This window comes from Dinoponera quadriceps, unplaced genomic scaffold (assembly GCF_001313825.1).
Source record: "Dinoponera quadriceps isolate SergipeBrazil2010 unplaced genomic scaffold, ASM131382v1 scaffold5784, whole genome shotgun sequence".
Lineage (NCBI taxonomy): Eukaryota > Metazoa > Arthropoda > Insecta > Hymenoptera > Formicidae > Dinoponera > Dinoponera quadriceps.
The window spans coordinates 728,342-756,103 of NW_014559724.1; the positions used below are offsets into that span (position 1 = coordinate 728,342).

General features: G+C 47.5%; 3 protein-coding genes and 1 pseudogene across 3 annotated transcripts; 3 read left to right on the top strand and 1 right to left on the bottom strand.

Annotated features, from left to right (window-relative positions):
- The first annotated feature begins 313 nt into the window (after positions 1 to 313).
- Positions 314 to 25,264, top strand: LOC106750440. The gene is made up of 3 exons (XM_014630789.1): positions 314 to 555; positions 24,760 to 24,939; positions 25,021 to 25,264. Exons 2-3 carry the CDS (start codon positions 24,844 to 24,846, stop codon positions 25,228 to 25,230), a joined length of 306 nt encoding a protein of 101 aa, XP_014486275.1. The 5' UTR covers positions 314 to 555; positions 24,760 to 24,843; the 3' UTR covers positions 25,231 to 25,264.
- On the top strand, positions 565 to 5,112 carry LOC106750417 (annotated as a pseudogene).
- Positions 5,132 to 15,177, top strand: LOC106750437. Its single transcript, XM_014630786.1, has one exon. The coding sequence runs from the start codon at positions 7,219 to 7,221 to the stop codon at positions 10,093 to 10,095; it is 2,877 nt and encodes a 958-aa protein (XP_014486272.1). The 5' UTR covers positions 5,132 to 7,218; the 3' UTR covers positions 10,096 to 15,177.
- On the bottom strand, positions 25,188 to 26,885 carry LOC106750438 (autophagy protein 5). Its single transcript, XM_014630788.1, has 4 exons — positions 26,668 to 26,885; positions 26,384 to 26,589; positions 25,991 to 26,313; positions 25,188 to 25,756 (listed from the first exon to the last, which is right to left on the bottom strand). The coding sequence occupies exons 1-4, from the start codon at positions 26,821 to 26,823 to the stop codon at positions 25,644 to 25,646; spliced, it is 798 nt and encodes a 265-aa protein (XP_014486274.1). The 5' UTR covers positions 26,824 to 26,885; the 3' UTR covers positions 25,188 to 25,643.
- Between the last annotated feature and the right edge of the window lie 877 nt (positions 26,886 to 27,762).

The window sequence follows — 27,762 nt, forward strand, 5'->3', positions numbered from 1 at the left end:
GTGGGAAAGAGAGAGAGAGAGAGAGAGAGAGATGCGTCTTCAAATATCTCAAAATAGCGCCTCAAAATACAGGAAGCATTTCCTCGATAACGCGCGACGCCGCGGGGGCACTTTTCCGTCTGAAAAGAAAAGAACATTTTTCCCCTACACACCATGCTTCCCGTTCGAAGATCGTGGCGCGACCGCGAGCCGATACCCCATATCGGTAAGGCCAACCGCGGATAAAACAGCGTCTTTATCGAGCGTATCATTTTTTATACGCTCGGCCGATAAAGCGAATCATGACGCGGCACTACGCGCGCCGGCGCGGCGTCGGCCGCAGTCGAAAGCCGCGCGGGGTGACGTGGTACCAACACCCCCGGTGGAATTCTCCTTTCTCTCGCGGAAGAACGGCCCGGGAGCGCGAGAGAAAGAGAGAGATGGGGAGGGAAGGAGAGTGAAAAAGAGAGCATCGGCCACCGCACACGTCGAGCCATCGCCGAGCCTTCGTGCCAAAGGCAAACACCATCCCGACCAGTCCAACCTCGATACGCCTTCGCCAATGATAAGATAAAGGTTAGCGTTCATGCGTATGCGTGAGTGAGAGCGAGAGAGTGAGAGAAAGAGAGAGAGAGAGACACTCGCCCGTACAAGTCGACCGTAGGCGTTGCGCCGTTCCCCGTTCTCGTGCGTGTGTGCGCACCGTATCGTCGGTGATGTACACTCGTCCTCTTTCGCGATAACGCTTCTTCCCTCTATCTCTCCCTCTCTCTCTCTCTTTCTCTGCTCTGTGTACGATTTCTTCCGCGGTCGACCGTCCGTCCGTCCGTGGCGCGACGGCTACCGGGCGATAAGCGAACGACGCAGAAGCAGCCGCGCGAGCGTAATCTCTCGTGACGCACAGCCGGTGGAATCTCGGTGAAACGAGACTTTCGTGAGCCGCAATCGCGGCAGCCTCGGCAGCCCGTGCGAGGTTAGGTTCGCGGGGGGATTCCCCTCGCGGGGCCCACAGTGCGCGCGAGTAGGCGCCATCGTGCGACCGCCCACGGAAAAAGGTACATTGCTTGCTCTCGTACGTGGGCAAACGAGCGGCCGAATGCTGCTTAACCCATACCTGTACGTGACGCGTATAATCAGGGACGGATTTTTAACGGCTCGAGATATTGGCAAGAGGTGAGATGAAATTATCGTCGCGCTCGATTGCATACGTTCCGTCGGATCGGGACGTCGAATCGTTCCTGCCCCAATCGTGTCCGGCCGAGAGAAAACCACGAGCGCGCGTATATCGCGCTTTATCATTATCGGGAACATAACGCGGGCTATAAAAAGCGCCGCTTACGAGTTATGTCGATCTTTTTAACCGCCGCTTTCAGCGTGCGAGTTATCGAGTATCAAGCGCTACTGTTACTTCCCCACGTCGCGTCTTTGGGGGGGAGGGAGGAACATCAGCGCGGATTTTATGAACCTTTAAGCGTAGTCTACTATGGGCGGTAAGAGTATGTTCGTAAAATGTAAGAATAAGAAATCGACCAATCATATTCGAATGTAAGGAGAACAATCGATTATGATTGGTTAATTTCTTACTCTTACTTCTTATGAACACATTCCTACTGCCCGTTGTAGACCACGTTTTAAGGATCGTCTACGTTGGAAGTAAGCGGCGATAAGTAAGGAGTGTGGGGTATTGACTAACAGTAAGCGGGGAATAAGAAATGATCTATTTCGCTCACGCCCTGTGTCACGCATTGTTCCACTGAAAGAATTCCGTTATTCACAATTTTGGTTTTAAATGGTAATCAAATCGACGGTTGTTCGTTAGGAGAATAATTATATTAATTAAATATAAGAAGATTGTGGTCGGTCAGTTTGCATACGTCTTAAAGCGAGATTGCGAACAAGAAGTTACTCCCTACTGCGCAGTCTTGCCATCTCCAATGTAGACGTGGACCTGCGTTCTGGTTCGTCGCGTTTCGATCCGCAGGTGACACTCGTTATGTAAATCCGAGCCGAATCTTTATATCTGATGGCTCTCCGAGGTCTGTATTGATACCCGAAATTCGTGTGAGATATTCCGGATTTTTATTCAATGTCGGATCTGAGGTTTTCAATCGATCAGTTGGAATTTTGAATGAATATAATACGTATATTTGACATTATACGACCACAGTTATGCAGGAAAGATCCAGTTTCATATGAAGTACGTTTCGAGAAAAATGAAGATGAAAATTTGACGATTGAAAAAGTATAAATAACACCGAGGCTGCTCACAATCGTTCAAGAAGTCAAGCCTGGAGCATTTTCTTTTTTTTAAGGATATTTATTGTCAAGTTTAACCTTTTGAAAAGGACACAATTAGTAAGAAATGGCACAACTAGTAGAAAATAAAAACCGTTTTAATTAATTTCAGACGCCCACAAAACTCGAATCTCTTTGTTCTACAGAGAGACGTATAAACTACCTATTAGTGACAAATCTCAAAAATTATAATTTCGCGGGCTGGGTCTTTCTTGCAACCGCGACCATATCTCGCAAACACCATTCAACGGGAAAACTTACGTCTAACTCGGAATTCAAATCTGAACAGCTTGTTTGAGACAAGTTTCAAGTAACAATTATTAATACGGGCCGACGCGATAGTTATTCGTGCCAAATTTGATTTGCGACCGGATGATATGTTTGACAGTGCAAATACACATTAGACCCAGGCGATCTTGGCTTGCGAATTTGCACTGTCGAGCATTATATTCTCCCAGAAGTAAAATTTAACACTCGCATCGATTAACTCGCATCGTCAGACTCGAACTGACCAAGGCTGGTCTGAGTTTGAAAATCAGGATTGACTCTTTTCCATACGATTTATCGATGAGTCAAGGATAAATTTGGAAGTGCTGGCAGCTGTTGTCTCGGATAATCTCGGGGTAAATACGAATTACCCGAGCGGGTTTGTGAAACGCAGCAGACACCGAGGCGCGAGATCGATTCGGCCCTGCTTACGTACGATTAGACTCGACGCTATGTGTACGCACACACGGCGCATAATGCATGTACGCTCGCGTTAACGCGCGCGAGCGTGTGCGCGTGTGGTGCACGTGTAGCGTTCTCCCAGTTAGCATGCGAATAAATAAGCCTGGGTTATAAACTCTAGACCGCGATTTCAACGAGTGGCGCTCTTTACTCCGGACGAAAGATAAGTGCGCGCATATACAGTCGTTTCCCCGATGACCATGGCGCACTTATCGCCCGTCCGTTCGCAACGTGTCATAGTTCACGAATTCTTTCCGCGAGCAATAAGTCGTTATCGAGCGCGATACGAGCGCGGCTTTCTGGAATATACGCCGCCGATTCGAGAGAGAGAGACGCACATCCACAAAGCCGGCTATAAATACGAAGCACAATACACGGAAATCGCGGGCACCTCCCGTTGCGGACAGTGTGCCAAATATCAATCGCTAAATTAGAAACGCAGCTTGTCTACTTTACGGCCCGCATTATATATATATATATAGCCGAGCGGAGCGGAATAGCACGGACAGCTGGTAGGATTGTGAAACGAGGAGTTAACAACGTGCGTTTACATGTAAAGTTCGACGCGCGCGCGCGAACAGTAATAAAAACTTAACGCCCGAAACAAGTTCTGGCGGGCGGCGATCGGCAGGCGCGGGAGAACGTGCGTGACAAAATAATGCGGAATTTTTGAACGACCGCCAAGCCGACGCGAAAACTCGAGAGAGCTCCGCGCGCGAGATCGGAGGATTCGATCCTTCGCGCCCACGAGCGCGCGAGGCGTTTCGCAGGCGACCGCTTGTCTCGCCTCTGCCAAGATGCCTGCCCTCGCGCGCACGAGCCAGACGAGAGAAGCCGTCTAATACACTTTTTGCCGCGAATCACCGACCCTCGTGCCCTTTCTTGCCTCATGCTCGCAGCTAAATTCGTGTCTTTCACCGCGGCTTTAAGGGCCGCGTACCGGATCGCAAGGTGTCGTAAGTCGAGAGACAGACAGGGCGAGAGAGAGAGAGAGAGACCGTTAAATAGAGACCGTGTATCTTTTTCTCCTCGTTGCTCCTCGTCGTTTCTCTGTATAGAGCCTCTTCCGCCGACCATGCCTGTGCATGAGTACGTGGAAGGAAGGAGAGTGCGGAAAGCGACGGCCACAACCAGCCGTGCGAGCGAGCGCGAGGGAGGAAGAGAGAGAAAGAGAATGGTCGACGTACATCATTTGGGCGCCGAGAAGTCTGGCGCGACCAGGCCAGGCCAGAGGCGCGTCTCTGGTTACGCGACTATTTGGAGCGCCAAGCTGGTGGCGGCGCGGCGGGTGAACGGGGATCGTTGAGAGAAGGACGGCGAGGCAAAGGGGAAGAGAGAGAGAGAGAGAGGAGGTGTAGGTAGATAGGTAGAGAGGTAGGTAGGCGTCCGAGCGACGTCCACCATACCGAAGAGAGGCTCGCAGGGCTAGGAGGGGAAAAGCGGGAGGTCGCCGAAGGGGCCTCCGCAGGCCACATTCCAGGAGGACGCGAGTTTTCAAACATGCCCAGCCTGCGTGAATGTAGGTCCACGACCGATCCTATAACGCACGCATACCACGACCGGGGCTCGTAGGAGCCTGCACTCGTCGTCTTCTCTGTCCACAGTCGTTCGAGCGCTTCCCCCCATGGCGCGTCCCTTCCCCCCTAGAGTGCCGCTCTATCGCACACTGTGCGGAGACGCGTATACGTACACGTGAACCCACAGTTTCCCCTTCCCCTTCGCCATCGTGCGTTCTCTTTCCTCGTCCCCCGCGGTAACCCGGCCGACCAGGCCGACCGAGCTGGCGACACCCTGTCTGGCAAGACCGGCCGGCGGACAAAAGAGGGGGAGCCTGCGCTGCGTTGCCACGTCCTCGGTCTTCGTGCTGCGCCTACCTTCGGCCCCAAGGACAAATCCGACGAGCCGTGCCAGCCGCACTAGGCGACTGCCGGTCTACCGCTACCTCGATGCTTTTCCTCGCCGCCCGATATTATTCTCGATGGAACTCTCGACACTTCCTCGTGTTAAAGTACCGAGCGGTGATGGGAAAGGAGACGGAGGAAGCTGAAGATACCTTCGACTCGTCGTCGAACGAAGGGAAACGTCTCGAATGAGATATTGACGTCAATGGTCGCGATTAATATTGCAGTCGGTCATCATTGCCGATCGCTCACGCGGAGAAATTGAAAGAGAGAGAGAGATCCCCCCGTGTCTCATGGGCGTAGGTTCACGGAATGTCTGAGCGATGACTGGTGCCTGTATCCTTATACCGAAGGCCGATCTGCGGCGAGGTGGCAGGTGCCTCCTTTCCGTGATTGCTGTACGCGTTGAAAAGGGGCTTCGCGGTGATCGGCGGGAGCAAGAATAGCCGACGTGATTCTTGGAAATAGAGTAGGGTGCCTCTTCAGAGAACCACGCGAGAGAGAATCCTCGTCGGCATCCTTGGTTTCTGCCGGTGGCGCGAATCGTGGAAATTTACGAGACCTCGTCCGTTTCTTTTTATCGGTCTATCTTGCTCGCGCGCCCGTTCATCGAAGTATATGCGAGCGTGCGGCGGCTTGCGTCATTGCCTCGCGGGTCTCTCTCTCTCTCTTCTCGCGCGTTCGTATGCGTTCGTTGCGGCCTACGTGCGGCTAAGAAGAGACATGGCAACGGCGCGTGAAGCTAAACATATTAACTGTCGGCTCACGCCACAAAAACAACATGATCTCATTCCGCGGCGCATATGCAAGAGGCTAACGTATACCTCAAAATCTCATTCAAAAGCGATTCCAGCGGCACGAGAGGCAAAAAGGGACGACGAAGAGCGAGATGGACGGGAGATCCTGTTCCGAGAAAAGGAACACGCGTGTCAAAGGATGGAGGTGCTGAAATAATGCACAAAGAGAAGGAGATATTATATGCAAAGTGGCGTCGAAAGTACTCGGTGCAAAGTTCAAAGATTTCTCGTTGGTAGTCGACGAGAACGATAACTATTCCGTGCCGCCTGGTAGAACGATGATACGATTTCAGTCGAACCTGCCTGCCGGTGACTGCAGGCTAACACGGTCACGAGCGCTTTTCCTGGAAAATCCCTTCACCCACCAGCTGCCCGGCTGTAAAATTTCCTGTTATAACCGGCCAGTCGTACGCCTTTGATGTACGTACCGGCGGTATCTCCTACGACACAAACGTCCGCGACCTAATCTAAATGATACGTCTAGTCTTTCGACGAACAAGCCTCGTCGTAATTAGCCGCGCGACCGATCGCGACTTCCATCGATAACGGCCTGTGAAATTCGTACGCGCGTACGACGATAAGCGTGTAACGGATTGTAGAAAAGCTCGAGCTACTACATTCCGTGCATCGGGAAGCTGAACGGCGGAGGCACAATCGTCGGCTGTTGAGGAGAAAGGCGAGCAAAAATCGAGGCTCCATGCTGGCTGCCGCGGCGAGCTGCTAGGCGACCGCGGCGCAGGCAGGCGTCAGACGTCCACGGCAGACAACATGGCGCCGAGAGCGCCGCCGTCATGCCGGCGTGACGTTTCCCGCGCGTCATTAACGGAAGTGAGCGCAGAAAATGGCGGAGTTTACGGCGCTGAGGTGTGAAAGGGAAGAAAGAGGGAAGGTGGAGGGGGACGGTGGGGCGCCTACGGACGGTCAAGCAGCCGAGCGAGGTAGGATGACGGGAGAGATTAGTCGGATAGGTTAGGTTGCTAACGCAAAGAAAGAAGAATAACTGGTAGCCGCCTTCGGCAGTGGACTAGCGCGTCCGTGCCTGTACGAATGAGGCAACGGGGTATTGAGGGGGCGGCCACTGGACGGAAAAAGAGGAGACGACAAAGGAGACACGTCGGACGGAGAGAGCGTGAAACGAAGTAGCGGGCCTCGGGTGGGGGTACGGTGGAAGAGAGGCCGAGAGAGTGCGAATAGGGAGGCTCGAGCGAGTGAGAAAGCGATCGGCGACGGTAGAGGGGTGGACTGTTCCCAGTGGGAAGCGGTCGCAGTTCTCGCGGCGAGCGGTGGTGGGGATGGAAATTAGTTGCGGCATCTACCAAGACCTAAAAGGAACTCCGGCGCCGCGCACGGCCAAGCCACTTCGTGCAATGTTACGCGTCAAGGTATACTCGTGCGTCGTTCTCAGTGCCGGTTTCGAAGCTCACAGTGCTCGTAGTCGTCTCAGTCGTCGTCACTGTTGTACACGGACTCGTCGTTCTTGCGGCCGATCCGACGCTCGTCGTCGTCGAGCGAGTTAAATGTGTAATGTGCTAAACGGAGACACTATGACCTGCGATTATGGTGTGAGTAAGGTGCTCAGTAAAGATAGTTCAGTGCGAGTAATGCATCCGAAGCAGCAGCAGTCAGTGCATCGACAGCAACAGCAGCAGACCGCGCGAAAAGTGGGAGTCATGGGCAGCAGGCGTATTTTTCCGCCGTCTTTTAAGCTCAAGGTGCTGCACTCGTACAGGAATGACGTGGACTGTCGCGGCAATCAGCGTGCCACCGCGAGGAAATTCGGGATACACCGCCGGCAGATTCAGAAGTGGCTGCAGTGCGAGGAGAATCTGAAAAATTGTGCCGAAAACGGGAACGCCAGGCCGGCCTCGACGACAGACTCGTCCGCGAGTGTATCGAAATCGGAGAGTGCGACGGTGACGGAAGGCGGCGGCCCCGCAGGACCCGCTGCGATCCCAGCGGCGCCGGCCTTGAACCTTAACGTTGCCAGACTGCATGGCGACGAGCTGACTCCACAGCAGAGGTCCCCACCTCCTGCTTCTCCTCCGCATCTTCCGCGTTGTGACGCGTCCCCCCCGACTCGTCTTCGAACTGTTCCCAAAAATATGCTCCTGCAAGGCGTGTTGGGCTATTCGCAATATTCGCCGCCGTCGTCCTCATCATCATCCTCGTCGGACCGGAAACATCACCATCGGGAGGCGGAGAACGCGATGATCGTGCAAGAGATCCACTACGTGGACACGCAAGTGGATCAGGACCGTAATTATTACGGGGACGGGCCGACAATAGACGTGGAGACGACGTCGGTGCACAGCTGTGATAGAAATGAGATTGCGGCGCATGAAAGTATCAGGAGCTACTATTGGTCGTCTACGGAACATCAGTGTGCCGCGAAGGATGCTAACGAAGCGATCGCTCATCCTCAGCATCATCAGCAACAACGTCATCACTCGCCGAATCATTGCGCGCAGACTTACGGAAATGTCGATTTGTTCAACAGACATTTGCACGGTCTGATAGGAGCGTCGTTGATAAAGACAGAGCCAGCTAGCCCAGACTCGACGGCGACGTCAGGGCCGTACGAGCCGGCCGGCTCGCCCGGTGGCCAATGGGCCCCGCAGTCGCCCACGGTATCGCATCAAGTCGCCAACAACAGCAGCGGCTCCTCGTTGCCCGCTCACTTCAACTCCACGGCGGGCCCCTCGCACGTGCATGAGCACGCACACATGCTGCTGGTTCCCAGTACGCCGTACTCGTCGCATCAGCACGAGAGAGAGTCGGAGGAGACGACGGGCTACGCCGAAGAGAGGGGGGAGCAAAAGGAATATTGCGGGACGGTGATTAAGGAAGAGGTGGACCTGCCCGAAGATGAGGTGTACGACGAAAGGCTGGGGAATAACGCGTCCCCGTACATCGACGTGACCGGCGACCTGTCGAGAGACACCCTGGAGGACTCGGAAAACGCCCCCGTCGAGGTGGACGATTGCTCCGCGTCGAGTCCTGGCGATCCCGGCAGGTCCAGCAGCAACTCGTCGGACAGCGAGATGGGCTCCCTCGACGGTGCTCCCGGTAATCAAAGTTCACCCGGCAATCTCACCCGCAGACAGCAGCTCCGGCGATCGTTCCCTCTGAGCTTCAAACTCGACGTGCTCGACGCCTTTCACAAGGACGCCGACGTAGCCGGCAACCAGCGAGCCACCGCGAGGAAATTCGACATAAATCGTCGGCAGGTGCAGAAGTGGCTGTTGAAGGAGACGGATCTCAGGGACGAGATCGCACTTCGCGGGGACTCGCGGCAACGACTGGCTCCCGCTCAAGAACTTTTCGTCGATTCGCCCATAGATCTGAGAACGATCAACTACGTATCTTCGGACTGCAGTCGGCCGTCGTCCGGCGCGGGTCTCGAGGCGGAGTACGAACGGTCACCGCCGCATCACCATTACTACGAGGTCGACGGAATCCCATGCATCCGTACGCTTTATTTCAACGCCGAGACGACGGCACCGTCCGTCGAAGTGGAGCCCGCGGGACGTTGCATTCTGCCTTGCTGCGCGGACAAACGTACGACAACATCGACTACGTCCTCTAGTCAGGATCTGTCTTTAAGAGGATCCTACACGGAGTCGCCGAGTGGTCTGTACTGCTACTCGCCTAAAGATTACGCGGAGACCTACAGCCTTACCGAGGAACAGCCACCTTCCTCGAAGAGACAGGCTTATTCCTGGAACAATGCTCCTTCGCCCAAGAGATTTTGCTCGGACGACACGGCGTCACAAAAAGACCCTTCGCAAGATCGGCCTCTTTGCCTCGTAAAACCGAAAAGGGCCTGGCTAATGGCTTCTCGCATGGAGGCGGCGTTAGCCAGATCGACTCTCTCCGAGTCGGATGCGTCCCAGCCCTCGTCATCGACGTCGGCTAGGGATGACGGGATTCTTTTCAAGCCGTACCTGGACAACCCCGTGTGCAGGCCTGCGAGCAACGACGCCGTCCAGCGCGAGCTATCGCCGAAAACCAGGGAGAACATTATTAACAATAACAAGAGGAGTATCGACAGTGGGATCAACGACAACGATATCATTCATTACCGGCGCATTTACAAGACGAACAAAAACCGCAGACTCCAGTTGAATGTGCACCTGCCGACCTCCTTGAGGCCTTTGACAAACCCGAAGGCGGACTTGGATCATATTAGCTACGGAGGTATGAACTTTACCAGGTACCCGGCCCATCATGAGACTAGAAATAGCTGCTTGTTCAACTGTCTCCGTCCTTACGAAGCGCAAACAATGGGGAGTCCCCATCTCGCGATCAATCAAAACGGCTTTGTGATCACGAGGCACCCTCATTTAATTGTAAGCTCGGAGGACTCGTTTGCGATCGAATCGCTCTGTAGTTAATTATTTTAAGGACACCAAAAATCCAGCGGGATGAGAGAATCTGCCGGCGAAGGATCGATCCGTACGTGATCCGCGACACGTAGCGAACCACGTAAGCGCTTATCGTTTCCGCGGATCGGCCGGTGTCGCGCGTTATACATCGCGATAAAGTCTTAATCGGCCATTGGACGAGTCGAGGCGTGGAAGGAGATCGTACATGCTCGCGTCCTCGGCTGGCGTCTTCCAATTCCGCTAGACTTTCTCGCTCCTCTTTCCCCCCCCCGCGCCCCCCGTCTTCTCTTTCTCCGCAAAAATCGTGCAGATACCCCGGCAGATTCTTTTCCCGCGGCCTTATCGTCGAGATTAGAGCCCGCTGGTTATCGGCTAGGCCGTTTAGAGGTCGAATGCGTTCGCTATAATTATACAATTATGTCAGCGTGGTTGTCCGTTGCGACGTATTCCGAAGGAAGAAAATTTCAGGGAAGATAGAATCGTCTGAGCAGCAACGTTCTCTCGTGTATTCAATGCGCGAAATTGTCGAAGAGATTCCGAAAACTTTGGTTTCCGTGACACACGAGAATCGTTTCCGGCATTATCGTATGTATTTTTCTCCGGGCCTTCCTGCACATTATCGTTCATTGTTTGAAGTACCACGAGTAAATCAAAAGCATTCTCTCTGGATGATCTTATCGCGACTGCGGCCCCCGCTGCGTGTCATTTGGCGAAGCGTTGCGCTACGCGGATTCTTCCAAGCGATGGATTTTTTTTATGATTCGACGAAAACACAGTATTACTACGGTATACTACATCGTTTCTAGTTCAATTTCGATTTTTATTAATTAGGGTAGTTTAGGATTTTTAATTAGTTTTTCTCTTTAACTTTAGCTTTATCTATCTTGTCTTGTTTTAGTTTAGTTACACCGTCGAGCTTTAGCATAGTTTAGTTTCTCTAGTTTAGCCTACTCGGTTTAGATTTTTATCGAAAGAAAAAAAAAATAAAAACCAAAAAAATTATAAAAATCATTCGACAGATTATCGCAAAAATTGGAAACTGTGGTATCAGGTCGTATAAAATTACGAAAAAAAAATAAATTCAAGACTATCATTAGATCGTGTAAAACGAGCAGAGAATGGAATTCGAAACTGTCATTAGATCGCGCGATGCTAAAGTTATCGGAATCGTTCTGATCTGTTCTTGCGGCATAATACGTAATATTAGAAGCGGGCATTAAGCATTCCCATTGGGCGGACATTATTTCGCTTATTAGAAGGCATCGAAAAAAGAGTTTAGACTTCTCGTCTCGCGCCCACGCGGGATATTTCGGACGAATCTCTCTGGCACGTTTGTGTTTGCACAAACCGTCATTTGCGTTCCGGTTTCTCATATCGATGTTTTATATTTCACATGTGTCCTCGCTAGTCGTACGGATACGTTGCGTCGGACAAAAACGTCAAGTAAAAAAAAAAAAACAGAAGAAGAAAATGAAAAATGGTTTCAGGGCACCTTTTCCCGACGTTCTGCGGAAAGCTACGTCGGAAACAAACACCGGCGGGCGTTAATTGCACAACTTCTTAGTAACGCGACACGCCACTCACAATTTTCCGCGTTCTGACCACGCGATCGCATTCGTCATCGGCCGCGAATTCGCAGTTGATCTCTGTGCGGCGATCGTTTAATTGCTCAAACAATTTCTTCCATGTGCGCACACATTGCGTCACACGCAAACTACTTAGTATTACGACACACTATCCTTGTTCCCTTCGATCTTACCTTCAAGATCCGCCTGACTGGTTGGGATGGGAAATTGTTCAGGGAAAACCTAATGGCAAAATTAACGGTAAAGTTATCAATTACATGCTACCTGTGCGCATTCCCGAGAAAACGCACGGGTAGCACATAAATTACATAATTTTACACATCATCACGTTCGCGTGTGTCGATCACAGAACGTAAATGATGACTCATTACAGCAATCGACGATCAGTTAAACCTGTTATTTTGAGTAAAACAAAGGAAAAAGATCGAGAAGACACACATAGCTCTGTCGAAATTAAACATATAATAATACAGAAATCACATATAAATAAAAATTATGTAATAAAGACAATTTTACCGCTAATTTACATTAGGTTGGGTACCCAGTTGGGCGGATAATTGAAGGAAAGACTTTCATCTTTCGACAGTTGTCTTTTTTCTGTTTTCTCTCTCAACCTCTCTCTCTCTCTCTCTCTAACACACACACACACACTCTCTTTCTCTTATCACCTTCTCACAACGTCGTTTATAAATATAGAAAAAGATGCATACATCCGGTGGAGAATCGTTCGATTTTAAATTATGTACAGGTCGAAAAGTTGCCGGATCGTTATCAGAATTTGGAACTTTCTACCATGCATTTAATGTAAATATCATGATATCACACAGAAAGATCCAATTGATCCCCAATGTTCTCGCATTTGAGGCGAAACAGGCTATTTTTGTAAGACCGCCCGACTGAGAGAAAAAAAGTGAAAGAGAGAGAGAGAGAGAGAGAACGAGAGCGCGGTACGAGAGAGAAAATCTGGAAACTCGAGGCGATACAAGTCGCAAGCACTTCCGCCGGAGACCACTTCGTGTGCCTTTATTTCGTAGGTGTAAAACGAGACACAGGTGCGTTCTCGATGCATGGCGTGCGCACGCGTTTGCCGCGCGCGTTCATTTCGTAAATCACGTACGGGGAGAGATGTTTCACGGAAGAGCGTAGATTTGATAGAGACAGGAGCGCTATACGAGTTCGCTCGCCGTGCTCACCTCGCTCTCGGTGTATTAATTTGCCAAATAACGAGAAAGACTGACGGCGATGCGCTGCGCGATTAATCATTCGTCCGTCGATGGGACACTCGAGAGCGAACGGAGCGTCGTCGTCGCGTTCGCACGCCGAGCGTTAGACACAAACTATCATTTAGTTCGCCGATTATCGACGGTCGGATGAAGCGAGGAGTATGAATTGAAAAGAAAAGACACATATGGCTATGTTAACAAACAAAATCCATGTGCCTTATATTGTTATATACATGTTAGAGCGCACACGCGACGTGAGTCGTGCTGTGCCGGATCTTGGTTTTGTACCAGCGACATATATATATATTGTATAATATGTGACATAATATTAAGCATGCTGCGAATAAACATTACAACATTGTACATATGTATAGTTTAGGAAGAGAGGCGCGACGGCAAATCGCACGACACGCGTGGGAAGCAGTTTCTTCTCTCTCTCTCTCTCTCTCTTTCCCTCTAGAGAGAAAGAGAGACGACAAAACACAAACTCTCCCCTCTCGACAAAAATTGGTCGTGTTTTTCGTGTCCTTTATCAGATCCCACGTTGGAATTGTGTGAGTTCCCGTTTAAGATTTGTCGTCGCGCTTCTGACAACAGAATCGGGGTTACGATGACGATTCAGACGTGAATGAGAGAGAGGAAGAGAGAGAGAGAGAGTCAAAACGTTCGCGCGGCCCATTCGTATCGCGAGCCAAGTCGTCGAAAATGTTGTGTACATAAGAAATAGTTTCCGTTGCAATAACGAGCACGGCTCGAGCACTCCCGTCGTCCGCAGTGTCCGGAACATTTGCGCTTGGACAATCAACAACGATATGTCCTTGTCGGGCGCACCGTCTCTTTTCTTCCTCCGTTACGAGGGAATAAAAAGACAATCGGCTGGAAACTAGGGGTTGTTTATGAGCCTCGGAAGACTTTACAAGTGGAAGATCACATGACCGTCTTCTCTGAGCAGGTAGTAACTTCTCGTGCAGGCCATTCGCAAACATCGCGGGTTTAGCAAGTGTCTTCGTGAAAAGCGATACGTGTTACGCCGGTATTGTCTTTTTTTTATCAACGACGAGCTTTAACGCCTGCTTCCCAGCGATGGGACCCGAGATAACAACGAGCCTTAGGATAGAAGGTCACTAAAATATACACACGCGAAACAGAAGTGATTTTCGAGATGCGCTGTATGCTCTACAAGCAGCGTCTCGCCTGATGAAAATGTCTCGGACAGTAAAAGTCGGCCGACCGTGTTGTTGTATGGGAAAAAGAAAAAAAAACGTGTTACACAAACGACGCGCGTTACGTAAGCGCGTAGCTCTTAAAATCGCGATCTGGAAGAAAAAAAGGGACTCTTATCTCCAAGTTGAAATCTATAAAATTGCAATCTTCGTTGCGATTTATCCACCCGCCGACGCGAGACGCCTTTCAGCCGTGACACGGCTGTTTCAATATTTGCGAGGAATTTGATCGATCGATACGTGGAAGTTTGAAAAGAAGCGCGCCGTACTATGATTATCCACTTGTCGGCATCGCGCGCGCGCGCATGTCTGTATTTTTTCCGGGCTGAGAGCGCGATATCTCTCGCAATCTAATGCGCGAGCTGCTTTAGCATCTAACCGACAATGATTCACAAAGGTTTCCCTCTGATAATACGCCAGCAAGGTCGAACGCGAAAGAACTCCTCGCTTATCTCCCCGAGAATCGCGAGAATGCGTCGAGTGGCGCGGCGCGCTGCTCGCCGGCGGATGGCGCCGATTTTCGCGCATTGGGAACACGCGCGTCGGTGCATTCGTATATATTTGAGACAAACATCGGCTCACGCGATAAAACCCCGTCGTTGTTACTCCCGTGTGTGTGCCTGGGACTTCAGCCTCTCGGCCGCACGCGCGTGCAACTAAACAAACGAACCGCTCCGGAATTAGGCGCATAATCGCTCGCGATTATTCGCGCTCTACTAATTCTCGCAGCCGCTAAATCCGCGCGTGAGAGAGGTGAAATGGTATCTTCCGTCGGTACAAATTCAATAGGGCCATCGGGCTTTCGCACTGAGGAAAATTATTATTATTATCGGCCTCAAATATACGGAAAAAAGTGGTAGAATCAAGCAAATAATCGCCTATTTTTCAATATGTTAAGTCAAGTAGAATTTTTATCAATTTAAGTGTACTTTAATAGCTCGTAGTAAATATTCACCTGAACGCAGTAATACCGTAATTTGTAGATGAATTACTGAATGTAAGTGTAAAATGGTTTTATATTTAAGAGAGTATTTATTCGAATTTATTAGAATTATGTAACTTTTTTTTCCATTGAAAGAAACTAGTGGTTTTAGATTTTTAGATTTTTTGTCCGATAAAATATTGTTTAAAGTTAAATTCTGATATTTTGAATATTCTTATTATTCTAAATATTTAATATTTGTATTTAAATTATTTTAACATATGCAAGTGAATGGCCACTTAAACGAAGGAAATATAGTATGTAAATGAATTATGTTTCTACTTCTAGTAAATATTTGTCAAGAAGTATTGGAATAACCAGTTTATCCGGTTCGAGTAAATATTTAAAAAGTGGCATTTTTTTCCCCGCGTTTATATCTTTCTCATGGCTTCAACTAGAAAAAGAACAATAACCACACTCATGTAAGGTTTATTATTACTAACACTACAGTAACACTTATTAGAAAGAACAGTTTTACTGGCTATTATTTTCTTATTATGATGATTACAGTTATACAAATACCATATATTTTTATCTCAGTGCGCAAGTCGAGAGGATCTTTCAGCTCGTTCCACCGGGACCAGTGTCCGATTTCTTCGTGTGTAGAAAGATCCGATTCGTTCTTCCTCTCCCACTTCCGTTCTCGATCTTCAGAGTACAATCGCGACTTAGATATCCTCGGTGTCCGCGATTATCTAGAAGCACATTCTATTCCATTTCGTTAAAATAAATTCCTGCTCCTGCCTCCTCCGACTAATCGTCTCCGACGAAGGAGCAACACTTCTGGTAGTGAGAAGTAAACTGGAATGTTCACGAAACATTTTAGAAACAAATCTGTAAAATACACGACAGACACGAAACCAACTCGAGAGTCAGATCAAGCGAAATTGCACGTGGACAATATTAGGTATCAGATTAACTGAAATTCGTGAATACGTGATTGATCCCCTCGACCGCGTGACGACACTTCGAGATCGCGCAAATTATAATTATCGCCAGTGTGGATTGATATCCCGGGCCAGATTCCTAAACAATCGAGAGCGGTTGCCAAGCGACAGCCAAGAAGGGCAATTCTGTAAATCACCGCCGCAGACAGGGCAGTTACGTTAATGTTTCAATATTCACGCTTAATCGAGCTCATTCGTGGCGCGTATTATCCAACGCGATTGCCCGCTCCGCAATCGCTCCGTACCGAGCTCTAATTTATCGTCTCACGAGTGATAAATCCCCGACGCAATAGTTACACGTGGTAATTACTCCCACGGCGACGTGGGTCGTTACGCGATCGAAAGAAATGTCCTTCCCTCTCGCGTCTACCTTCGCACCGGGGGGGAATGATTTCGGCGCGGTTTTCCCTCTGAAAATCCCTCCAAGTGTCTCGAAAACCGTATATAACACACGTAAATTTCCGAAGCTCATGGAATCGATGTTTACAAATCCAAGCATGCAGAAAAAAATTACTCTTAGATCAGGAAGAGATATTCTCATATATAAGCGAGAATGTTATAATCGTCTTAAAGAATTCTTTCCGTTCTTATTTGATTGAGTTTCTATCGATGCAGGTATTACTTGCACTTCATTCAAAATGAAAGATATTATTAATGTTAGTTATATGTGAGGAATATCTATTATTGATTTAAGGTTATTCTTTTCTGTATAAGAACGTTAAAAGAGATCACTTGTTTTCTTAACGCATAATATAGAGACGAGAATATGAATAAAATTAATACGGCAAGATTCAACAGATCAAGAGTGATCCTCTGATGGGAAGAGGAAGAGGCGAGCTCGACAAGGAAAATAGGACTGTACCTTGCGATTGTTGTAATGGTCAGGGCGAGACAGTGTACAATAAAACTTAGCGTAATCGTAAGCCATAATGAATGACATAATGCCATAACGTTTTACATAATAAAGCGTCGAATGACTGACGAAAGGAGCGTGCTCGATAGTGCGAAAAATCAGCCAGAGTGCCTTAGAGATACTGCGTGTGTGTGTGTGTGTTAATGCGTTCTATCTGTACAAGTGCGTGCGGTCGTCCGTCGTATGTATGTGCGTGTGCGTGCGTGCGTCCCGTCGTATGTACCACAGCCCACAAGAGTCTATTAACGAGGCATAAGGCGTATATATATATAGATAATATTTTCTAAGCGAAGTGGAGGAGTCTCGTGGGCGAACCCCCGCGTTTTATAGTCCGCGTAACAGACAAGTAAATATATTCATAAGCGTAACCGTGTACAAAGAGAGAGAAAGAGAGAGAGAGAGAGAAATTTATACGTGTACATAGATATATGTTCGCAAAAGGGGAAAAGAAACTATGAAATTAAACAGAGATCAGAGCACATATAGAGAGAGAAATATATATATATATATATATATCTATATATATAAATATCTATATATATATATATACATATACATACGTCAAAAGTTATATTTTGATACGATTATCTTACACGACGAACGCGCCTCTCTAATATCACGCCCCGGTGCCTTCGAGTCGCTCGTGCCTTACGGAGTTTCCCGCTCGAGGAGGAGTCGAAAAAAGCAGGACCAAAATGCGCCCGTCGCAACGTCTGCCGCACTTTGACCGGGGAGTCGTGAGGTTCTCCCGGCAAAATTAAACGAAAAGATGTGTAAAAAGATTAAAGAAGCAAGAGAAAGAGAGGAAGAAAAACAAAACGGCAAGCCACAGTGGCCCTCCTCCCGCGCAAGCGTATGATATCAGTATTCGAACTATTCCTTATTTATTATGTAATCGTGTGTCCGCTGACAGCGACATGTAAGGATCCTCCCGATCCTGCGGAGGAGCTCGTCGAGTTTTGCACGAGCCTCCGTCGGCCGTAGTCGTTCGTACGCCTTCCCGATCGTGCGCTTAGCAAAAACCGTCGAATCTCCCCCTCCTCCCTCCCGTCTCATTCGTCGGGTCGTTTTTATTGCGTTATCTCGCGCGTCTTTGTTGACACGCGCGTCGGTAAACGTCGAGAAGGAAAAGAGAAACACGAGGGACGCGCGGCAGCAACAGCACCTCCGGCAGCTCGGATAGCGCGATAGTTGAAAGACGGCGGTCGGATAATTTTCTAAAAGTATTTCCGCGTCGCGGACAATCCGCCACCTGTCAGAGACACGAGGGGTAGTCAACGAGAGCGACGTTATCAGTTCGTATTCGTCGTTTTATCGCGTCGTTCGTTCATTCGTTTACATACTCGTCCGCTCGTGCGAGCCTTTTTCTCATTGATGAGTTTCGCCCGAAACGACCATATCCGTTATTGTGATTCATCGGGAGGAAGCGAACGGGAGAATGAGAGAAAAAGAGAGAAAGAGAGGGAATGCTCTCTCTCTCTCTTTCTCTCCGTGTGTGTGTGTGTGTGTGTATGTGCGCACGTGTGACGAACGTGCGTGCGCATAGGAAAGTGTCGGAGAGAAGCGAAAATGTGCACGGATCTTCGTGCCGCGAGAGGAGCGCGCGAGAGAAAGGCATCGAGATGCGGGATTCTCCTTTTTAGTTACGTCCGCAGACGCAGAAATGATTGTAATTAACACTGGATTACTCTCTTCCTATTTAATTTAAACTCATCCACGCGGGGGTGCCCTCCGCGTACCCCGCATCTCCCCCTCTCCCCCCTCCCCCGTCCATCTCGTCCCTTTGCGCGCGTGTGATCCAGAGTTAAGTATTGTATTATATTTGAGAAAAGAAATATAAGCGGTTGTTAAATAAAAATTATGAAAAGAAAAACAAACGAAAAACGAAACAAAACTAAGCAGAAGCGTTCTCTCATTTCCCTCCCCACGCCCGTCGGATTTTTCCTTCAAGGTGCGCGTGCAACAGTGAAAAAGGTTCTATGTTGTATATTCAACGCATTTTGCATATTCCAAACAACGGTTCGCACAAATTTCTCTGTTAATTTCACGCAAACCGAATGTGTCAAGAAGTATCGCAATAATCAACACGAAATCGTACCCGTGATATGTTTAATCGATATTAAAATGCGAAATGCGTTATTTTAACACGTGAAAATGTTATATTTTCACACACATATTGAATATCGAGTCAACATAAAATATATCGAGACGATACGTAGCACGATGTGTTAACTCACGGGCATGTTTGGAATTTAGCACGAAGATTTTCACACAAATATAAAATATTCCCTACCGTGCGCGCGCGCGCGCGCTCACACTCACACAGTCCGCCATTAATTTCCGCCGGTGAAGTTTGTGCAGAACGCTGTCCGTCGCAGACGTGAGCTGAAACAATATTATTACCATGATAATTTGAGCATTAATTCGAGAGAGACGGTCAATACATAATTTCCGGCGGAAGGTCGAACGCGTTCGTTCGCCCCGCACTTCTTCGCGAGGACGAGCCGCTCGTTCGTAGATCACGATTCGCGGCTGAACGCGCGAGTGATGGATCAACGATAAAAGAAAGGAGAGGCGGGTAAAAGTGGACTCGCTTCGCGACAATCTCGCAATGTTCGTCGGTCAGTTAAAGCCCCGTGCGGCGTTATCGATCGCGGCCGAACGCGCGACGTTCCATCGATCCGATTCGAAGCGTATTTTTTACCCGAAACCGACGATTCCTTACGACTGTGCGCGGAACAAACGTCTGTATTGCCGCGTTTGACGCAATAGCTGCTTCTTTCGCCGCGTTATGATTCACGGACCGTCTTTCTTTCCCCCTCTTTCTCTTTCTCACGCGATTCCGCAAACCGTGTAAGCGCCCCGCTTATCTTCCGGCCGAGCGAGCATTTCAGCGGTTACGTGGTGATGGCGCACGGAGAAAGAGAAAGAGAGAAAACCTGTCCCATTCTCCGGTCGATCCATTTCCGCTCGGATCGCGAAATATACAACCGACCTACCAGTGACCGATCGAAACCGGGCTTTTTCAGTTCCGGGCCGGGACCGAGAACGAATATTCTATATCGATTTCAGTCGAAAACTGAATTCTCACTATCGTCGACCACCCGCGCTCTTATCGTAACGTCGATAAACGGCCGCGTTTCGCAATATATCGCGCACTCCTCGATGAAATTCATCGTGCCCCATAAATCCTCCGCGCTCGCTGCGCGCGCTTCAACAATGCTCCGTGCGATTAGACTCGACGAGTGCACAATTATTGCCGTTGAAGATCTCGGATCGCGCTCGTATTCACCGGCGAAGTGGATCGTAATCTTCCCATCTCCTCGATCCGATAAATTTCGAGTCGAGAGGCCTTCCTCTTCGCGCGGAGAGAGACGGTTGCCGCATCTCCGACAGACCGGGGAGCCGGAGGAAATCGGTCCTCGAGCGAAATACCGGCACAAGATCGCGCTCCTCGCTCGCGCAATTAGCGATTTACGCAATTTCGCGCGAGCCTCGCGTCTGTTGGTAGCGCTCGTTCCCCCCGTCGGCGATATCACGCTCGAGCCTCTTCCAGATGGATTAAAGGCGCGACGGAGATAAGCGCGTGCCAGCTCATAGGAGCTCGCACGCACATCGCTCGCGATGCGTCGATGCATTGTTTCCGTTATCGCGGCCCGATATTGGCAACCCGCGGGCGAAACCGGCGCGTCTGCGTGCCGACGGAACGCGCTTGACTCTCCTGGGCACGCATTCGCGATTCGCGTAAAGCCGGCTGAAACCGAGCGAACGTACAGCGAACGAACGGCGAATGTGTAATACGCGGGAGAAAGAAGCGCGAGGATCACGTAAATGTAATTACCTGTTTTTCAGTCTCTTCAATCGAGCGTTGCTGTTGCCAACTTGTAAGTGTATTTCTGGTTTTGTAAAATAAGTACGATTTTTCTGTCCGGTGAATACTTTCCGGGAGAAACGTATTCCGATATTCTCGATAAAATCTGAATTTGATACTCGTCGCGATGATTTTAACGCAATTTCACGCAAGTATCTCCGGCCCGAAACATTCTGTTCGGATTCGTTCGAAGCGCACGTGTGTTTCAAATCGTAGCAACGAAAGTCCAGATTCGCCGTTCGTCCGCTCAATGTGCACCCAGCTTAAAGCAGAAATGTGCAGAACATTCGCGCGCGAATGCCAACTACGGCCGGCGCTCGGCTTTTCCTCGCGGTTTTCCGCGTTTTTCCAAGAGAATGCGTTTCTCGGTAATAGCCGGTGCGATCGTTAATCGCAAAACCCCCCTCTCTCTCTCTCTCCCTCTCTCTTTTGGATTTAACGAATACAAAAAGACACGTCGACCCCGATTTTGCTCGGACTTGTCCGCGAGCGCGATTATCTCGCATACGGGACTTGAGATCTCGCGCGATCGCGCGCGCAACGATCTGGAGAATGCACGGCGCATAGTCGATTCCTGCTATGCAAATGCATGATTTATCGCCGATGATTATCGTCGCGCGAGTCCGGTAACAGGGAATAAAACGCTCGCTATTAAAAGGAAAGGAAAATATTAAGTGAATCACGCATTTTCACGCGCACCAACGCGCGATTATCTCGCTAACGCGTTAGAGCTAATGGTCGTGGTGGTGGTGAGGAATCGGCGGCGAACAGCTGGTAGTTGCGTTGCAAATCACTGGCGAAATATTAATTTTACTTTTACTTGGTAATTGCCGGCCGTGCATTCGTGACGCGTGCGCGTTAAAAGCGTTCTTTTCGACGATCGCATTGATAAAAATGAAAAGAACGCACGTTCCCTCGGGGGCCGAAAAATACCCTCCCGTCGACGAAATCCCCTTCCAGATGACATTAAGACACCCTGAAACATCGTAAAGACATTTTTTAGATAATAAAAAAATCGAAAGAGCGTCTTTGAGATGTCTTTCAGACACACGTCGGACTCTTTGTCCTCCATCGGTCGAATCGATGATTGCGAATTCCTATTGTTAAGTGAAATTAAAATCGCTCGGGGAAGAAATTTCCTCGCTACTAATTCGACATTTCGATTTGTCGCTCGGACGGGAAAAGGTATCGTTCAACTGGTGCACGTTCGTGTTCATGTTGCAACATGAGAGCGACTCGGTGCCAATGCACCTGAGCAGATTGAGCAATCGTTATCGTGCAGTTAAGCGCGCGGCAGATGAAATTCAATTTCATTTTCCATCCGCACGCGTTCCCCTTCCTTCCTCTCTCTCTTTCCCTCTCATGCGAAATAAATAAAATGCACGGGTGAACTGACCGCGCCGCCAGCGTCAAGTGTCCCATTGCGACATGGGCGCCGCGAAGCAGTTCGCTGCTTTACCAACGGTGGGATAGTCGATTCCCTGATTAACCGACGGCGCATCTCCAGCAGAGGACTGAGTTTTTGAGTTTTTCCGGGGGTTCGTCAGAATTCTCTCGCGCACATTTTTTACATTCTGCGGACTCTTGAGCTAAATTGTATCAGTTGGGAATTGCGTGCGGAAAACGCGCGTGTCGCCTCGTGTGTTATTTATGAGCGACGAAGCCCATTAATTTAAAGCGGGAAGTCGGCAAGGAATGTGGATCCTTCGAGTGACGGATTTGCCGAAGTCTCTCTTTCTCTCTATCTCTCTCTCTCTCTCTTGCTCTCACTCTGTTAAACCGGCGATAATGACAACACCAGCCGTTTTTTATTAAGGCCACCGCATGCGCGCAAAGCAGACCTTGAATCGAAGCATGACTGTTGCAACGCGTCAATCAACAGCAATAAATGTCACCGGCTGGTGCGACGTTATTAGGAAGGGTGCAGTAGCGTGATGCTAAAGAATGAAAAAAAGTCGTTGGCTTCGACGGAATGCAACATTCCGGCCGCACGATATTATCGAGAAGGAAACCCCCGTCGCAGGTCGATTCCGGATAATTAAAAAGACACGACGAATAATAATTATAGCAGATATTAATTCATAAAATATCAATATTAATGCGTGTATATGTGTGTGTATGTATGCGTGTGAAATATTAACTTTAATAAATTATCTCACATTTTAGCATCTCACTTTATTATTAAATAATCTTGCTATCGCTTTATTCATATATAAAATTTTTATGGTCTTTTAAATAACATTTAATTGCATATAAAAATTGTTCCCTAGGAATCTACAATACAACCTAAATCAAAGTTTTCGTACAATTCTGCATTCATATCTACTGTAATTATAATTTTTCGTATCTTTTTGTGTTTCGGGGTCCCTCTCACTTTGACAGCCTCAATCTCGATGCTCGAGCCAACGGAGAGACTGAGTCCGAGCCCGAAGATGGAGATGACATCATGCGCGTTTCGAAAAGAAACGCGTTGCAAGCGTCAGTGATACACGGCAATCGGTGATAAGAAATAATCGCGAATCGAACGGTTCGCTGGCCGCTCAGCCGCGCTCGGAGAGCACCCTGGATCGATTAGCGCCGGGCCGGAAATACGAGAGCGTACGAAAAGGATTTTGGCGTCGCTCCAACGTGCCGATGCGACCGTTCCTCTGTTTGCGGGACGCGGATCAGTAGACGGACGAGAGTCCGAGGTTTCGGCGATGATTCTTCCGTTGCGCCGACTTCCCGCTCGTCTCGGCCGCAAGGTAAGACCCGGCGAGAAGTGTGCTGCAAAACGTGAAATCGGCACGTTATCCTGATACACGGTGTAACGGATAGCGGCACACGTCTGGCAAATAACGCGCTATTTTGCCAGATACTATTGTCGCTCATGAATTTTCATTAAACACAATAGCCCACGGCCGCGGTTTCTACGTCCTACATATCACCGCACGTTCTCTCCCCCTTCGATTATAGATCAAAGATAAAGCCCGACGAGACGGCGAGCGATGTATCAGAGACCTTCCCTCAGCCCTGATCCGACGGACTTGTTATTCGCTTTCATATATGACTGACTTGCACCGAAGAAATGTTCAATGGTTTCCTCCAGATTTTCCAGTTTTTTTTTCTTTTTACTTCAACTTGCTGGAAAGTTTTTCCTAAATAAATCCGTGTGACACGGATTTTCCAAGCACGTTTCCCTGAGTTTCCTCCGTTTTTGCCAGAGCCATTCTGGTTTGAGTCTCAACTAAATGTGTATAAGATAGTTTGAGCCTTGGTTCAAGCGATTTTAAGAGTTTCGAACCGCAAAATCGGTTCAAAATTCGTTTAACTCAAGACTCCAACTATTTAGCTTCGAATCCCGGCTGAACAATTGTAAAATAATTTGAGTTTCAACTAAAAAGTTTTCTGAAAGATGTTTCGATCGTGAAATTGGCCGAGATTCAAACTATTTTAAATTAGTTTAATCAAGTCTCAAACCATCTTGGTTTGAGTCCTGACTAAACAAGTGTGAAATGAATCTCACAATTGTGACTTGAGTCTCGCCTAAAGTGATTTTAAGTGGCTAAAGCGGGTTTGAACTACAAAATCGATGTAGTCAAGGCGGAAATCATTTTTAATTAATTTAGCCGAGCCTCAATATGGTTCCATGTGAGCGTCGATGTATTGATCGATGATCGCTGATCCATCTCGTGGTTTCTATAACGGGAAAAAATTTCAATTATCTTGTTGGATTTGAGAGATATTATCTGATTACGAGATATATATTGCTGAAGTTGTAGATTCTCTTAGCTATCCCAGTAGGAATCTTTTTTCTTCCACCGTTTCACCCCTTACATTTAATATTACTTCACACACATATTCACTTGCGCTCATAACAATACGCACCATATCACTCTATATATTCGCGAGGAAATGTCGGTTTCAACGCTGTTTTTAAAAATTGCAGGAATACGAATGTTGGAGACGTGAAGGGAGGACATCGTAAGGACACGTGTTAAATGCACAAACAAGATAACAATAGAACACACAGATGACCGCCTGTTATGAGTCTCCAGAGGTGAACATTATTTTAAGTAGGGAAGAGATACACAGGAGATATCAAGACACTGCGATGGTGATATTTAAAGTAACGATAACAAACGAAATTCGAACTATATAAATTAAAAAAAATAAAATGTAAGTATAACTTTTTACCTCCGCGTTAAAGGAGCTGCAGAGTAGAAGGAAGGAAGTCAACTATCTCAGTTTCGGGGACAGCCGCAGGACGATGGAGTACAGCAGTAACGGAAATCAACCCGTCATTATACGCAAACCCGTAGATTCGGTGATTAGAGAGAATGTTCACTTATCCTCGCAGATATTAAAAGCCGGGAGGAAATTGTATGATAATTTAATGAACAAAACACGTTCCAATTAATTATTAGCTCAATAAATTTGTTTGTTCGCTCCGACATTGTTGATGTCCATTGATATCAGTGATGTTTCAAAATATCCCGAACAATTATTCGCAACCGTGAATCTCGTCATTTACATACAATTTATACGTGATTAAAATCTACTTAGAATCTGGCGGGAATCCTAATGTACAAATATCGCAATACGTGATATCACAATACATTCCCCTCACACACTCGATCTTATCCCTCAATTGGTCGTCGCAATCGCCCCTTTAATCCGCAAAATACACTTTGTGATAAAAGTAATAGTACATTCTATCCTGAAATAAATATATATCACAATAAAAAAACATAACAAAAATAAAGTACGCAATAGGGCAGAGATATTATTTATTATCACTGAGTGGTGGAATTATCCGATCTTCATTAGGCGTTACGATGTGATGACAATTAGATGCAGAAAATTGTCCGGATAACTTAGATGCTCCGCCATCCATTGAAGCGGCGTTTCCAACGGTGGTATGATACCGTGAGTGCGCACGGTAACTGCAAAATTACAATTTGCCAGTTTTAATTTCGTCACAAATAAACGAAAGGGTACATTGGAAAATTTTGTGAATATTTGTCGACCAAAGATTTGATTATTGCAACCAAATAATTTAATTCCGCGTATGTTGTATAATTAGTATGCGGAATTAAATTATTATATATTATTATTGTTAACTAAATAATTATATTACAAATCCTTTTTTCACACGCGAGACTTGTAGAGGACATTACCATTTTCTTGATCCGGGAACACTTCATTTAACAAATGCTTCAATGTTTTTCTTTGGCCTTCTTCGTTTATCGGCCTCACCAGTTTCTGTACATATTTATCCTCGCTAGTATAACATCGGAATGGTATGTATTTGAATCCTTCCTCGGTCGTAGCCTCCATGAGCCTGCCATTCACGGACCAGAACTGATCGAATTTGTCATTCATGATACCGTTCCACAACTGCGTGTGGTCTTTCTTCTGCATACTAGATACAATTTGCCCCCTGTGCTTCAGAACGTCCGCCTCTTTTATGCAGGAGAGAAAATGGGCCTCTACGACTTCCCTGAAATTGTGTATGATTAATTGTATCACGTGTGTTCATATGTATTATATTTGAAAGCTCGTATACGCACTTATTTTGGCAGTGCATCAGAACATTTTCTGGAAATTTGTCGAAGTGGACAACGATGTTCCAAGGCAACTGAATGTCATTGAAGTAAATGTCTAACAGGACACCGATGGGGTAGTGCCATTTCAATGGAATTCCGTTGAATTCCAGCCACATCTCGTGCTCTTGTTTACTGCCACTCTGTATGTGCCGTATGAAGTGTTTCCTTACCTCAAATCAAGAATATTAAGTGTCATTATGTATGAACGGCAGTATATAGCAACATTCTGGTATATTGTAATGACTCACCTTCTCTGTACACAGTGGGAAGTAACTTAACCTAGGTACCATTAGATAAAAAGGATCCGGTCCTTGCAATTCGCACGTCTCCTCCGAATCCAGAGTGAAACAAACTGGGATTTTACCATCCCAGATTTCCCGAAGCACTTCCCGATCGTTCGCCATTGCGATCGGATGTTGACGTTATCTTCCTAAGATATCACTTGCTGCTCCCAAACGAAGCAGCTCTTTAATAAGTAGTTAGGTTAGGTTAGACTAAATTGTGTTTATCGTCTGCCATAGAGTCGGACAATAATCGCTCAGTAAGTCGATGTTCGATTCTTTTTACAAGAAAGTCGATCATCGTCTCGATGTCCTTCAATTCGATTCAATTCCACGTTGATTTTTCAATTCGATATTGATAAAAAAAGATGTTATCGTGAAATTTTACCGAACATATAACTCCCGTGTATTTTATATAGTGTCAATTTTTTTTCGATTTTGTAGTCTGCGCAATATAGACGTTTACTTTTCAGTTTCTATAACTTACGATCTGTTAGAATTATGTATGTTATATAGAGTGGGGTTATTCTTCTGAATCTGTCTGTTGGCCAAAACGCAAAGTAAAGGAATCGTAGAGGAAAAAGAAGGAGGGATATTAAAATGAGATGCCCTTTTATAACCAATAGTTGAAGGTGTTAAGTTTCACTTAAATCTGCTTATATTAAATGCATTTCGCTAACGAGTCAGAGAGACAAGAAAAAGAAAGAAGTGTGCAAAGTTCAATACCTTCGATCTTGACTATTTCTTCTCCCTTTTTCTACAAAAGCTTTGTTTTTTGTATTCACTCCATTCTGGCTAGCACTAACGTTAAAATTTCAGGTAAGCTTTGCTACGGTACAGCGACTTAGGCCCGTTACACTTAGACCCCTTATTTGCGGCTCCGTTAGTTCTAAATTCTCCGTTGCGAGTCGCCACTGTTTTGAATGAAAAATCGAGGCCGTAGCAACCAAGTCGTAAAAAAAATTTTTAGTTAAATAAAGCTACGTAGATGAATAAATACGAATTATTAGTCGCGCGTGGAAAGGGTATAAACGAAGTTGATATAAATAATATATTTGTTAT